Consider the following 13,497-nt stretch of genomic DNA (forward strand, 5'->3'; position numbering starts at 1 on the left):
CCTGGACAGGTAACATTTTCTGGAACTTCAGTTACACATCACATGATTGGGTAACTTTACCTGCTCAGGTAACTTCACCAGGTAAATGAAGGTAAACTGGTTACATCAGTTAAACAGGTAACTTCTGACCGGATAGCAAACTTCATCTGGTCAGATAATATCATCTGGTAACTTCAGTTTGACAGTAACATCACTTACACAGGTAACTTTACCTAATTAACTAACCAGGTAGATTAACTTACCTGGCTGCTTAACGTCATCAGTTTAACTTCAGATAAACTGGATTAGAGGTCATGTTACCTGGTCAGGTAATGTTATGAGGTAACATCACCTACACTGTATTTTGCTGTCAAAAGTTTGCATTTATTTTTAATGCAGCAGTCACATGACCTGAACAGCAGGACGACCTGCTCTGTCTCTGATTGGCTGTTAACAGATGATGTCACACTCTGATGTGCCATCTTTCAGTGATTCGGAGAAAACTGATCAAATCTATAATTTATTCTCACACGTGAATAAAAACATTAACACACAAACATACATAAATACTGTTTATGTTACTGTCACTGTACATCTGTTCTGACATGCAGGAAACATTCTGTAAGTACAAACAACAAACTTTATAAAATGATTCGTTTTCTTTTGAGGTTAAACTGTACGGAGACACATTAGAGACAATTTTCAGCTTCCGTTTGTGTCGTGTTGACTCGTTCAAAACGTAACAGTCAAGCTAATAAGCCCACGCCACTGTAACCATGGCAACTTGTTTTCGCGCTTGACCCCGATGAAGACATTTCTATTGTTTGCTGATTTCTTTTTGGCACTCAGTAAAATGTTGCCACGGTTACATCATTTTATTAATTAATTTAATCATTTGTATTTAACAGTTTGATCTGACAAATCGTCGTTACTGTCCTGTAAAAACCATGTATCTCAAAAAGCTTTTCATAAGCTAAGGTTTTCACCTTAGTGACAATATATTTCTCAGATAATTAAATTTGTTTTTTAAATTATTTTTTCACTTAAGAAGTTGGAATTTTCTCGCCGATAAAAGAACATTTGATTCTTAAGTTTATATCTGGAAAGTTAAACTTGAAAAAATGGAGATATGTGGTTTTCACTGGACAGCGACGTCATGTGGCCTCTCACTTTTACATTTAACTAAACAAATTTAAAAACTTGTAAATGTCCAGATTGTGAGATGCTATATGTTGATAAATGTAGTTCTACACCTACACATGCTCTATGAAAACAACATTTAGTACAGACTGAAAGTTTCTAACTGTTAAACTGAAGCTAACAGGCAGAAACACTCAGTTCAAGGCAACATTATCTAATAAACAACAAACAGCCTGGAAGACTCACTGAAGGGAAAAACTGCACAAGCTACTTTGTTTTGTGCTTCAAAGGTCAAAGGTCATGCTGACAGGAAACTCTGAGATTTTAGTAAAATATTCTTGTTCTGTGTTTTCTCCAGAGTCAGATGTTTCAGATGGATATCAGTTTTATCAGTGTTTAGCCTAGCTTAGCACAAAGACTGGAATCACAGGGAAACTGCTAGCCTAGCTTAGCACAAATACTGGAAGTAGAACCCAGAGGCTAACTGGCTCTTAAGCTAATTCAAAGCTAAGTGGACCCAAAGATAACTTTATGCTAACTCGACCTACAAGCTAAATCTAAGCTAAGTGGACCCAGATGCTAAATGGATCTTAAGCTAATTCTAAGCTAAATGGACCCAAAAATCAAATGGACCTGAAGCTAACTCTATACTAACTTGACTCAGAAGCTAACTCTAAGCTAAGTGGACTAAGCCAACAAGGCACAACATGTAAATCAGACAGATTTGAAGTTCCTAAGCTAAGCTAAACAGAGATGAGACTGAAACATCCGACTCCAAGAGGATTTGACTCAAATCTCAGACGGCTGCTTTGAGGTTCAGATTTAATGTCGACATGTTTTAAACTCACAGAAGATGATTTTATAGAACATGTTGTGCTTCTGTTTGTGGCGTCGCTGCAGATGCTGACAGATAACGGAGAACTAAATGAAAGCTCTCCTTTCCATCCCTCCTCTTTTATTTTTTTCCCCATCATACCACCTCCTCTCTCCCCTTCCTACCTTCACACTTGCATAGCTCTGGGAACATGAATATAATGTTGGACAAACATATCAAAATATATAGCCTGCTATAAAAGAAGTGACGTTATGCCAAAATGTAACAAGAAAAGAAGATGTAGTACTTTAATAATCGGGACAAACACATCGTCAGTACAGTCTCATGACAGTACCACACTTCTAAAGTGCTGCCGTTGGTTCAGAACTGCATTTGAACTTTATGTTATTCATGCTGGAGATGCAGAGAGTCTCTAAATCCTGTCCAAAGCTTCCTGCCTCAACACATCAACACAGACACAATACTGCGGGACACTAAACCGCCAGGCAAGCTGTGACACAGGTAAGATGTTCTTAATTGAACATATGGACACACTTTACTAATGTTCATATAGACCTACTGTATCACTACAATATATCCTGTGTTCTGCACCTTTACTGTCGTTTCTTTCCTCTTTTCTCGTCTGCTTTTCTTTCTGAACTCACTCTTTTAATTCCCGCTCCTCTTTATCCTTCTTTCCTCACCGTGACAACATTAAGGTGGAGATGGTTGCCAGGAAACCAGGTGATGATGAGAGGAGAGAAGGAGGAATGTCGTGTTCTTCTTCTGGCTCGTTTTGATATTTATCTCCTCTAATGAGGATGATGGTGATGATTAAGGATGGACAGATCAGAAGGAGGAGAAGTGAAGACCAACCGCCCCTGAAGAGGAGGAGGAGGAAGAGAAACAAGAATAAAGAAAACAGTCTGAGTTTGTGTGAAGCTTTAAAGAGACAGAGTGACAGTAGAAGAAGAACAGACTCACCTGGTGACTCTACGCTGACATCAGCAGACCTGTGGTCACTGCACAAACACAAACAGTCTCATTATAAACTGTCTTATTAAAGGTTTGTCCCCCCTACTGCTAATTCAAAGCTAACTAGACCTAGAAGCTAATTCTAAGCTACGTGGACCCAGTTGTCCTCCTGGATCCATCCTCTTCACTCTACATTTTGTCATCATAATTGTGAATACTATGATTTCTGTTGTGAATCTATTCTGTACACACATCTATTTCCTGTCTGTCTGCCCTGGGAGAGGGATCCCTCCTCTCCTGCTCTTCCTGAGCTTTCTAACATTTTTTCCCTGTTTAAAGGGTTTTTTGGGGGAGTCTTTCCTCATTCGAATCGAGGGTTTGAGGACAGAGGGTGTCGTATGCTGTAAAGCCCCCTGAGGCAAATTGTTTGTGACATTGGGCTGTAAAAATAAAATTGACTTGACTTGAACCAGAAGTTCACTGGACCCAAAGCTAACTCTATGCTAACGACACCTAGAAGCAAAAACTAAGCTAACAGGACCCCCAGATGCCCCGACCCCTCCCTCACCGTCCTTGGCGTCTGGCGGCAGCAGGGCATCCTGTCTGTTGGCGAGGACAAAGGCCAACGTGGCCAAGATGCCGGCATCCAGAACGCCCAAGATGGCCAGGATGTAGGCCCAGTGGACTGAACAGTTACCTGGAGAGAAACTTCCCACCTGGAAACAAAAATACAAGATCATTGTCATCAATACAGGTTAATCCAACATCAATACTATTAAGACAGGATCAGTATCGTGGATACAGGTCACTGAGCACCTGTTCAGTGTCTCTGGCAGAAACAGAGGAAACAGAGCGTCTTATGGCTCTTAATTGGTCCAGTCTGCTTAAAACATTGTAACATAACCAAAGCAGTTTATGTAACTCACATCTATTAATCTTCTTCTTATATTTCCAATTACACAACATCAGTCTACATAATGGGATTTCATTTTCTGATGAGCACATACAGTATATCAATGGTTTTATCTTGTGGAAACTTTTCCAAGCAAGGATTATTTTTCATGTCCAAATATAGGCCAAGCTACAGTGCCTATAAAAAGTTTTCATGTTTGTTTCTGCCCTCACAGATTCAGCGGTAATACTGAATACGTACGCAAACAAGTATTTTGTATTTTATATTTGTAGTTCATTTAGATCACTTAGTAAAGATTTTTTTCACTTTGATATTAAAAGGTCATTTTCTGTTGATCACATTAAATCTACAACATAAAGACTTCCAGGGGGGGTAAATACGTTTTATAGGCTCTGCTTTCTGTAGAGAAACATTAGTCCACAGAGACACTCGTCATGTAACACTCACAGAGTCTCCACACAGAGCTCTCATCTCTGGACTCTCCCACGAGTCTGGAAACAGAAGACAAGCCAACGCCAGACAGAAACCTGTGGAGACAGAGACAGACAGAGAGACAGACAGAAAGATGGACGGACGGACGGACAGAGAATCAGACAGGGAAGGTTCAAATTCTGCTCTGATAACAGTACTGTATATAGATGGAGCCCCTCCCCCTCCACAGTTAATATTTCCAGTTATTGAAAGGAGGAAGCAGCAGGGTTCTGATCACAGCTGATCAGTGCTGTTTGAAAGGTTGGTTCAATAAGTTCACAACACAAACTGTGGCTGTTACATGTATTAAACAAGTCAGACATAATGGCTGCTCCACAAAAAAAAAATCAATATCCTGTTGTAAAGGCCTGGTCGCACCAAAACGTTTTTGCAAATATCTACTTCTAGAAGTTTGGTGACATAGTGACTACTCACAGGCCTAGCTAGTAAACTACTGTAGCTGGCAAGCTAACCGCTAACATGATAGTCAGCCAGGAACAAGCTAGCGCTAGTCAGTGAAATATCTTTCTATTTTCTCTACTCATTTAGGACTTTTTTCACCATTGTACACCATTTTATTCAATAAAGAGTTAGCGTGAGCTTAGCATGCTTGTTAGCTTAGCTCAGTCTCTAACAGGACAATAAGTGTCCACAGTTTATTTACAGTTGTATCAGCATCATGTCCTCCTGTCTCCTGACTGTGTGTGAACCAGGTCTCTGTTGTGGAGCAGTTTACACTCTGACAGAGGAGCTTCAGTAAACCTGGACGGTGACACACAGCTAATAAGCTACGATAGCTTCCTCCATTTTGGACTCTCCAGCTCTCTGTCCACTCAAAGATCAACTCTGTCAGGACGGCTTGCTATTGATCGACAGTGCAAATTTGCACATCAAAGTTCACCAAAGTTGAACTCTGTGTGAAACATTTGTGCGAATTTACTTCACCCCTGTGAGTGAATCCACTGATTGCTATGATTCTATTGAATTAATTCAAATTGCAGCAGAATTTCAGCGTTTTAAATGCTGCTGTGACAGTACAGTAGATACAGCAGTAAAAATGAGATCTGACAGGATGTGATAGAACAGAGTCAAACTCCAGCCTGTTTAACCTCTGACTGCTACCATTATCACAAGTACCAGTAGAACCAGTAACTGACCTGCAGTGAGCTGCAGCCATGCACAGATCTTGTAGACGGTTGCAGCGCTGCAGAACCTGAAGAGACAGAGACAGAGGACGCTGGTCCACACCGCCCACAGAGACACTCCCACCAACACCGCCACCGACTGGAAGGACGGCAGAGGAGACAGACTGGACAGACCACCGCGACAGTCCGGGACCGGCCAGTCCGACTCCACACACACCTGACAACACACAGGCATACAGGGACACACAGGCATACAGGGACACACAGGCATACAGAGACACACAGGCATACAGGGACATACAGGCATACAGGGACACACAGGCATACAGGGACACACAGGCATACAGGGACACACAGGCATACAGGGACATACAGGCATACAGCGACAGGCATACAGCGACAGGCATACAGGGACACACAGGCATACAGGGACACACAGGCATACAGGGACACACAGGCATACAGGGACATACAGGCATACAGGGACACACAGGCATACAGAGACACACAGGCATACAGGGACATACAGGCATACAGGGACACACAGGCATACAGGGGCATACAGGCATACAGGGACATACAGGCATACAGGGACACACAGGCATACAGAGACACACAGGCATACAGGGACATACAGGCATACAGAGACACACAGGCATACAGGGACATACAGGCATACAGGGACACACAGGCATACAGGGACATACAGGCATACAGGGACATACAGGCATACAGAGACACACAGGCATACAGGGACATACAGGCATACAGGGACATACAGGCATACAGAGACACACAGGCATACAGGGACATACAGGCATACAGGGACAACAGTAGTAGCCACAGTATTCTTTGAAACAATGTGTCTTTGATTTCATACAGAAGTAAACAAAAGCAGCTTCTTATTTCTAGCTGACCGTCGTTGATTTTGTCAGCTGAAATGAGCAGAAATGAAAATGTAAAATGAGATATTATTTTGTTCTTCCTGTGGCGATCAGCACCTTTAAGCATGCAAGCCCCTGCATCACACTTACACACCAGTTTGAGCTGTCCAATTCTTAATTATTGTTATTCCAAGGGTCATGTATAGAAAGACATGGTATTAACTGGTACAGAACTAAAAACACAATCTTTGTCGGTCCTTAACTCTGACTGGCTCCCCGGCTCTGAGTCAAACCGCTACAAACCTGCTTTGCTGCTTAGCTTTTATACTTCTTCATATAATCAAACAGTTTCACTCTTATTGTTCCAAGAGAAAAGCCTTTTAGGATGAGGACTAACTGATGTGTTGCCATGTAAATTTCCCCAAACCCAATTCAGTTTTAACTCTGATTTAGTGTCATCCAGGACCGACTCCCACACAGTGGTTGTTCCAGTCCTGAATGGAGCTTTTGAACGTTACCTCTAACCCCATAAACAAATGTATCTATTGCTATGCTAACTCTTGGCTTACAGAAGTAACACGGGGTTACTTCTGTAGGTTGTAAGCTAGCTGGACATGCTAACATTAGCAGCTTACATTCGAGCAGACAAACTGTTTAATCTATTCTTTATTTCTCTTGTGTTTTTGTGTTTTGGAAACTCTTTGTATGCAGAGTTTCTCTCTGACTACAGCTACATCTACAACACTTCAACATGTGGAGAAATACAAACACTGACACCCAGGAATGTATTATAAGATTTGGATATCGGACTCAAAGAAGCAACTGAAATTGCTTTTTTTACAGAGCAACATATCTGCTCTGTAAATTACTTGTCCTGTGTTCTCCTTTGAGAAAAAATCAGAAACCAAAAGGGAGAAATGTATATTTTATATTATCTGGTTTCATGGTGGCGCCCCCTAGTTTAATTTAGACAGCACACCGTTAGATTGTCTATGTAGATGGAGACATTATTTCGATACAGCCAATCAAATCTCGCATAAAGCAGTAACGTCAGTGTTCTATCATAGGCAGAGCCGATGCTGATTGGCTCAGAGCCGGTTTCAGCAGCCTGCTACACAACACAAGAGTAACAGACTCAGAACAACAACCGCATGAACGCACGTCTTGTCCTGAACGAGCCACCAAACAAACATTCTCCAGGTGAAAGTAAACTGCTAACGGCAGTTTGCAGGCTAGATAGCTAGTTAGCTGCTCAGGTGTAGCACATTAAAGAGCATGTAAACGTATCTGCTAATGTCACTCGGGTCCAGTTAGATGCTGGTTTGGTTCATATTTTTCAATACCAGTAACAACACGCTGTCTGCCCATCACATGTAGCTACAGCACAAGTTTGTTTACTTTGTCTCTTGTTCCCTAAAGTGTAACACCGGCACTCAGCCTGCCAGCTGCTGTCAATCAAACACAGACAGGGACACGCCCAGCCAGCTGAGACGAAAAGGAACATTTTTAATATTTCTGATATTTCCCCAAAGACGTTTTTTCTTTGTTTTAATAATAAAAAACTATAAACAATACATTTAAAAAACACAAAAAGGGACTAAATGTGATTTAAGTTGGATCCGTAGACACACCTGCTGTGACTAGTTACAGTCGCTAAACTGTGATTGGCTGTTTGTGAGGGCGTGGTTTCATGTTTCTCACCTCAAATAGTCCCAGGGTGCCGCTGGGCGGGGCCCGTCCCACCCCCTGATGGCGGGTGTCTCCAGTGCCGATCCAGGACGGCTGCACCAGGACAACCACCTGGATGATGGCGAAGCAGAGCGTACAGACGGCCCAGAGGACGCCAACCGCCCGGGCGCTCCGAACAAACTCTGTCTGATAAAGACGAGAGAGGTCGACGAGGGCGGGCGACACCGACATGACTGAGAGAGAGAGAGAAAATGTGATCTTTATAATAGGCTACTTTTAACAATAAAGAAGGAAAAACGATCACATTGAACCAAAATATGTTTTAAGCCCCATTCAGACTGTGTTTCTGTCTGTAAAGGGGGGGAGGCTGATTTTAACATCACCTTCTCTGGTCTGATTTAAATCCGTATGTGGGTCATGTTTCATCTTGTTTCAGACCCGTTTTTTTAGCATTTGTTCACATGCAGTCAGACTGTCCCGTCAGAGCAGCCGAACCAGTCAGCAGCTCCTGTCTGCAGTGGACCCGTGGACGGACAGACAGCTGTCTCTGGATCACTGTGAGACTGAAGGAAACTTAGAAACAGCAGGATTCTCAGGCAGGTTCTGCAGCCGCTTTCTTCTCTGGCGTCTCAGTGGATTTCTGGACGTTTATTCTGGACGGGCATCAGAGACGATGATCACATCTGGAAGTGTGAGTCGCACTGAACGATTCGATGTGAGTTTCATGTCTGTGAGTCCAGACCTGACGGAGTTAGGACTCTAAGAGGAGGAGGGAGGTTTCTGACACAGATCCACCTCCTGCAGTATCTTTGCCTCCCCTTCAGCTCTCCTCCCCACCTCCCTCTGTGATGTAAACATAAACATTTGGCAATGTTTTAAAAGGAGACTTAAAGGTCCCATATTGTAGAAAGTGAGACTTCCATGTCTTTTTTGATAATAAAGCAGATCTAGGCGCTTTATAAATACTGTGAAAGTATCAAAACGCTCAATCCACGGAGAAATGCACACAGCCCGTATTCAGAAACTGTGCCTTTAAACGAGCCGTCAGGACTTCCATAAGGTTGTGATGTCACAACTGTACAGTCACCGCCCACACAGCACGCCCACGAAGTACAGGGCCGCGCCCATCCACCCGCTCAGTATTGGACCGCTCTGCTCATAGCACTAAAGTGTGGAGATGGGTCTGGCTATGCGACACTCAGGACTTGTCTCGAGGAAAGTGCTTTATCGGTTGTGAAAGAAAGTTAGTTTCTTGATGGACAGTTATCTTTATTTTTTGCTAAAGTAACTGCTAACCATTGCCAACCACCGTTAGCTCAGTTAGCCATGCAGCTAGCGGTCCCATTAGCTAGCTGACTGGGAGATCAGAGCCTGGGCCTGAAAACCTCATCCTGCCGGTCCAAAGCTCCTGTGCTAGTGGTGTAAACACCAGCACTCCTGCCCGATCTGGGCAGAGTCAGCGAAGCTAAAAGGACTGCTAGCTGCACGGCTAACTGAGCTAACTAGCTGAAAGCAGCTACAATCAGCAGCAGTTACTTTAAAGCCATCAGTTCATCAGAAAACTCAGAGAGAGTTGAGGCAGAGCAGCCGGAGGACATCAGAGGGAAAACCAGAAAATATTTTCTCCATAAATATGATCCAGTTTCCCCAGGATCAGTGAACAAAGTTATAAAGTTGTGTTTTTGTCTCCCAGAAACACTTCCCTCCGGCGGTGTGCGGCTCACAGCACTGGGTGTATAAAGAGAACTGGGGCGCGTTCAGTCTGAACTCATTGTGCTACAGGCTTTCAGGTACGTTTTCTCTCGTTTGGTGGGTGTGTCAGAGGTGCTACCCAATCAGCACGGACGTGTATATAAACACTGCAGTGTTACAACAGGGCGTTCAAGGCGCCACCGTTTCCATTTAAATGAACGTTTTGCTGCGTTTTGTCGGGGCTGAGCTCAGTCCTGGTTACAGCGGCTCGCTGCCCCTCGGCAGGCTTCCGGGGAGCTGGCCAATCAGAAGAAAGTGGGCTTTTATGGCGGGGGGCTTAAAGAGACAGGAGCTAAAACAGCTTGTTTCAGACAGGATGAACTGAGGCGCTGCATGAAGGGCCAGTATAAGATAAATCAGGATCTTTAGTGGACTCGCAGAATAAAAATATAGAGCTGAAATGAGCACAACACGTCCCCTTTAAGTATCAAATACTGTAGGAAGTTGACATGAGTCAGCTCAGATCTTTTATCAATCAATCAATCAATCAATCAATCAATCAATCAAACTTTATTTCTATAGCACCTTCCAACAACCGAAGCTGAACCAAAGTGCTGTACAACATTAAAAACAAGATAAAAAATAATAATGATAATAACAAATAATAATAAAAGTACAAACAGGTCAGCAGAGCACGTTACAACATTAAGATTTACTTTACTAAAAGTACCAACAACCATGTAAAAGTCCTGCTCACGTTATAAGCGTCAGAGGAGAAATGTCTCTGGATCAGCTGAACAACATGTTGCATTTTATAAACTGATGTTTTTATGTAAATCAGAATCTGTAAAGTTAAAGTACAAGAACAAGTAAACCACTCTGACAATTCAATATATTAAATATAAAGAATAATCAACGTGTGGCTTTAACTCACTGCAGAGCAGCTGATATTATTACAGCAAACATAAACACGGTGACATCATCACCTCCGGGTTGTTTACTGATGACACGCACGCGCGCGCACAAATACCGTTTTGAAGCAGCCTGTCTGTCTGTCTGTCTCTCTCTCTGCCTGCCTGCCTGTCTGTCTCTCTCTCAGTCTGTCTGTCGGGATTTAAAGAGAATCGATCTGATCTGAGGTCTGAAACGTGTCGCGTGCATCAACACGATCAGCTGAAACAGAAAAAAACCGGAACCAAACCTGCGGCTGGAGGAGCTCCACCTGTCTGTCTGTTCATCTGCAGGACGAGAGGAGGCAGGCGGAGGAGAGGATGGAGAGAGAGAGGCGGAGGAGAGAGAGAGAGGGCGGAGGAGGAGAGGATGGAGAGAGAGAGGCGGAGGAGAGAGAGAGAGAGATGGAGAGAGAGGCGGAGGAGAGAGAGAGAGGGCGGAGGATGAGAGAGGCGGAGGAGAGAGACAGAGAGGCGGAGGAGAGGATGGAGAGAGAGGCGGAGGAGAGAGAGATGGAGAGAGAGAGGCGGAGGAGAGAGAGAGAGGGCGGAGGAGAGGATGGAGAGAGAGAGGCGGAGGAGAGAGAGGGCGGAGGAGAGAGAGAGAGAGATGGAGAGAGAGAGGCGGAGGAGAGGATGGGGGGTTTACAGCGCTACATCCCCGGATGTGGAGCCTCCTCTGCCAACAAGAATCCGATCAATCATTTCTTCGTCACGCGAACACGCGCGGAGACGATCAGGTGTCCCCGCTGGGTCAGGTGACGGAGCTCCGCCACAGCGCCTGCTGCCGGCGGAGCTCCGTCACAGCGCCTGCTGCCGGCGGAGCTCCGTCACAGCGCCTGCTGCCGGCGGAGCTCCGTCACAGCGCCTCCTGCCGGCGGAGCTCCGCCACAGCGCCTCCTGCCGGCGGAGCTCCGCCACAGCGGCTCTGCCGGCCGGCGGCTCCGTCACAGAGCCTGCTGCCGGCGGAGCTCCGCCACAGCGCCTCCTGCCGGCGGAGCTCCGTCACAGCGCCTCCTGCAGGCGGAGCTCCGTCACAGCGCCTCCTGCCGGCGGAGCTCCGCCACAGCGCCTCCTGCAGGCGGAGCTCCGTCACAGCGCCTCCTGCAGGCGGAGCTCCGTCACAGCGCCTGCTGCAGGCGGAGCTCCGTCACAGCGCCTCCTGCAGGCGGAGCGGGGCCCTGCTGCGACAGCACATCATAACCAACAGAATATTAATAACTAGTTCATCACAGCAGCACATGGCCAAAAGTAAGTGGACAGGAAGTCAAAACAGCTTCAGGTTCATTCTTCATCTCGGAAACTGCAGTTTTATCATAAGGTTTACTTACTGTTTCTGGAGCTTTCAGCCACACCTTTTTTTATTTTGTTGCTAAAATCAAAAACAGTTTCTGCTTCGTGATTTTGGACAAAAATCAGCGTCTGACTGATGAAGAATCTTCTGCAGTTCGGAGCCACAAAACAAAAGAATGAAGGAAATATTTAACGATCAGAAACAATCTGTTTTAATAGTTAATGAGTTGATTTCCTTTAAAACAGAAAGATGACTTCAGGATTCAGCAGCTGCTCTGAAACTGATTGTTAATGAGCGATCAATGATCAATGATCAATGATCAATGATCAATGATCGAGTGCTGAAGGAAGAACATGATGCAGGAAACATAAATACACACAAACCACATTTTAATAGTAATAAAACTTTAACAGAGAAAGGAACAAACGGTTGTTCAGAAACAGAATATTGCACAGACTTCCTCTTGTCTCCACCCGAACACCGCCTTCACCGTCCCACACAGTCTGTAAACCAAACGCACCTCAAACACAAACATCAAACTGCAGTTTTAAACTTTTCCGTTTCAGTCTGCAGCTGAAAGTTTACCTTCGAACGTTAAAGTGACTCTTTCCTGCAGGAAACCACGAGCGAGCACACGGAGCTGCAGACCGAAAACTACACGTTTATTACTGATCGCAGAAACACGAAGTGAGGAAACCCGGCCCTCTGCTGGAGAGATTTTATGCGTAATTATCTGAACATTATTAACCTGCGACCATCAAATCATTTGTCTTTAACAGAAACTCGGAAGTTCAACAGGAAGTTCAACAGGAAGTTCGACAGGAAGTTCGACAGGAAGTTCAACAGGAAGTTCGACAGGAAGTTCGACAGGAAGTTCAACAGGAAGTTCAACAGGAACGAATGCTTTAGTTCCCAGAGTGAAAGAGGCTGATTAAAATCTCAGGGCGCTCTTCAAACGGTTACATCACTGCGGCGGGAAACATGGCGGTCTGCGGCCACGCCCGCTGTGAGCGGCTTCTTGTTGATGATTGGCTGGTTGGCCGGTGGCTCCCCCTGAGCCAATCACTTCCTCCGTCACCTCCTTCAAAGACGCACCGGCAACCGAATGAAGACGAGAAGAAGGAAAGCAGAAAGCTGAGCGCCGCGGACGGGAGGGCCCGCGCTGCTGATTGGTCCACAGCTCAGGTGACTCCTGATTGGACGAATGAAGAATGAACACGTGAAGCAGCAGGAAAACAAACACTGGCAGATGTTGGCGCGTCCTTGAACGCACCATCATCGCGTGACGAGTTTTTACTTTCTCCTCAAACGTCAGCGACGATATTTCTGCTTCAGTTCGAAACTTATTGAGAATATTTACACTAAAACTGTAAAACTGCAGATTTTTGACGTTATTGATCCGCTGTTTGTGGGCGTGGCCTTTTGGTGACATCATCACCACTCTGCCCTCCCGACTCTTCTTCTTCTCTTCTCAATAATCAACACGTCTCTTTCTGTTTGTGCTCAGAATTTCCTAAATAAAACCGTCCAGAGTCTGCTGGTGTACCGAGG

General features: G+C 44.8%; 1 protein-coding gene across 2 annotated transcripts; it reads right to left on the reverse strand.

Annotated features, from left to right (window-relative positions):
* Positions 1 to 486: 486 nt before the first annotated feature.
* On the reverse strand, positions 487 to 11,021 carry lhfpl4b (LHFPL tetraspan subfamily member 4b). 2 transcript variants are annotated; one of them, XM_044211024.1, is made up of 7 exons: positions 8,394 to 11,021; positions 8,023 to 8,243; positions 5,450 to 5,654; positions 4,269 to 4,348; positions 3,477 to 3,624; positions 2,918 to 2,955; positions 487 to 2,814 (listed from the first exon to the last, which is right to left on the reverse strand). In XM_044211024.1, the coding sequence occupies exons 1-6, from the start codon at positions 8,434 to 8,436 to the stop codon at positions 2,927 to 2,929; spliced, it is 726 nt and encodes a 241-aa protein (XP_044066959.1). In that variant the 5' UTR covers positions 8,437 to 11,021; the 3' UTR covers positions 487 to 2,814; positions 2,918 to 2,926. The 2 variants fall into 2 exon arrangements, with proteins under 2 accessions (XP_044066959.1, XP_044066960.1); XM_044211025.1 differs by having other exon boundaries at positions 10,904 to 11,000.
* Positions 11,022 to 13,497: the final 2,476 nt, after the last annotated feature.

This window comes from Siniperca chuatsi, linkage group LG10, assembly GCF_020085105.1.
Source record: "Siniperca chuatsi isolate FFG_IHB_CAS linkage group LG10, ASM2008510v1, whole genome shotgun sequence".
NCBI lineage: Eukaryota > Metazoa > Chordata > Actinopteri > Centrarchiformes > Sinipercidae > Siniperca > Siniperca chuatsi.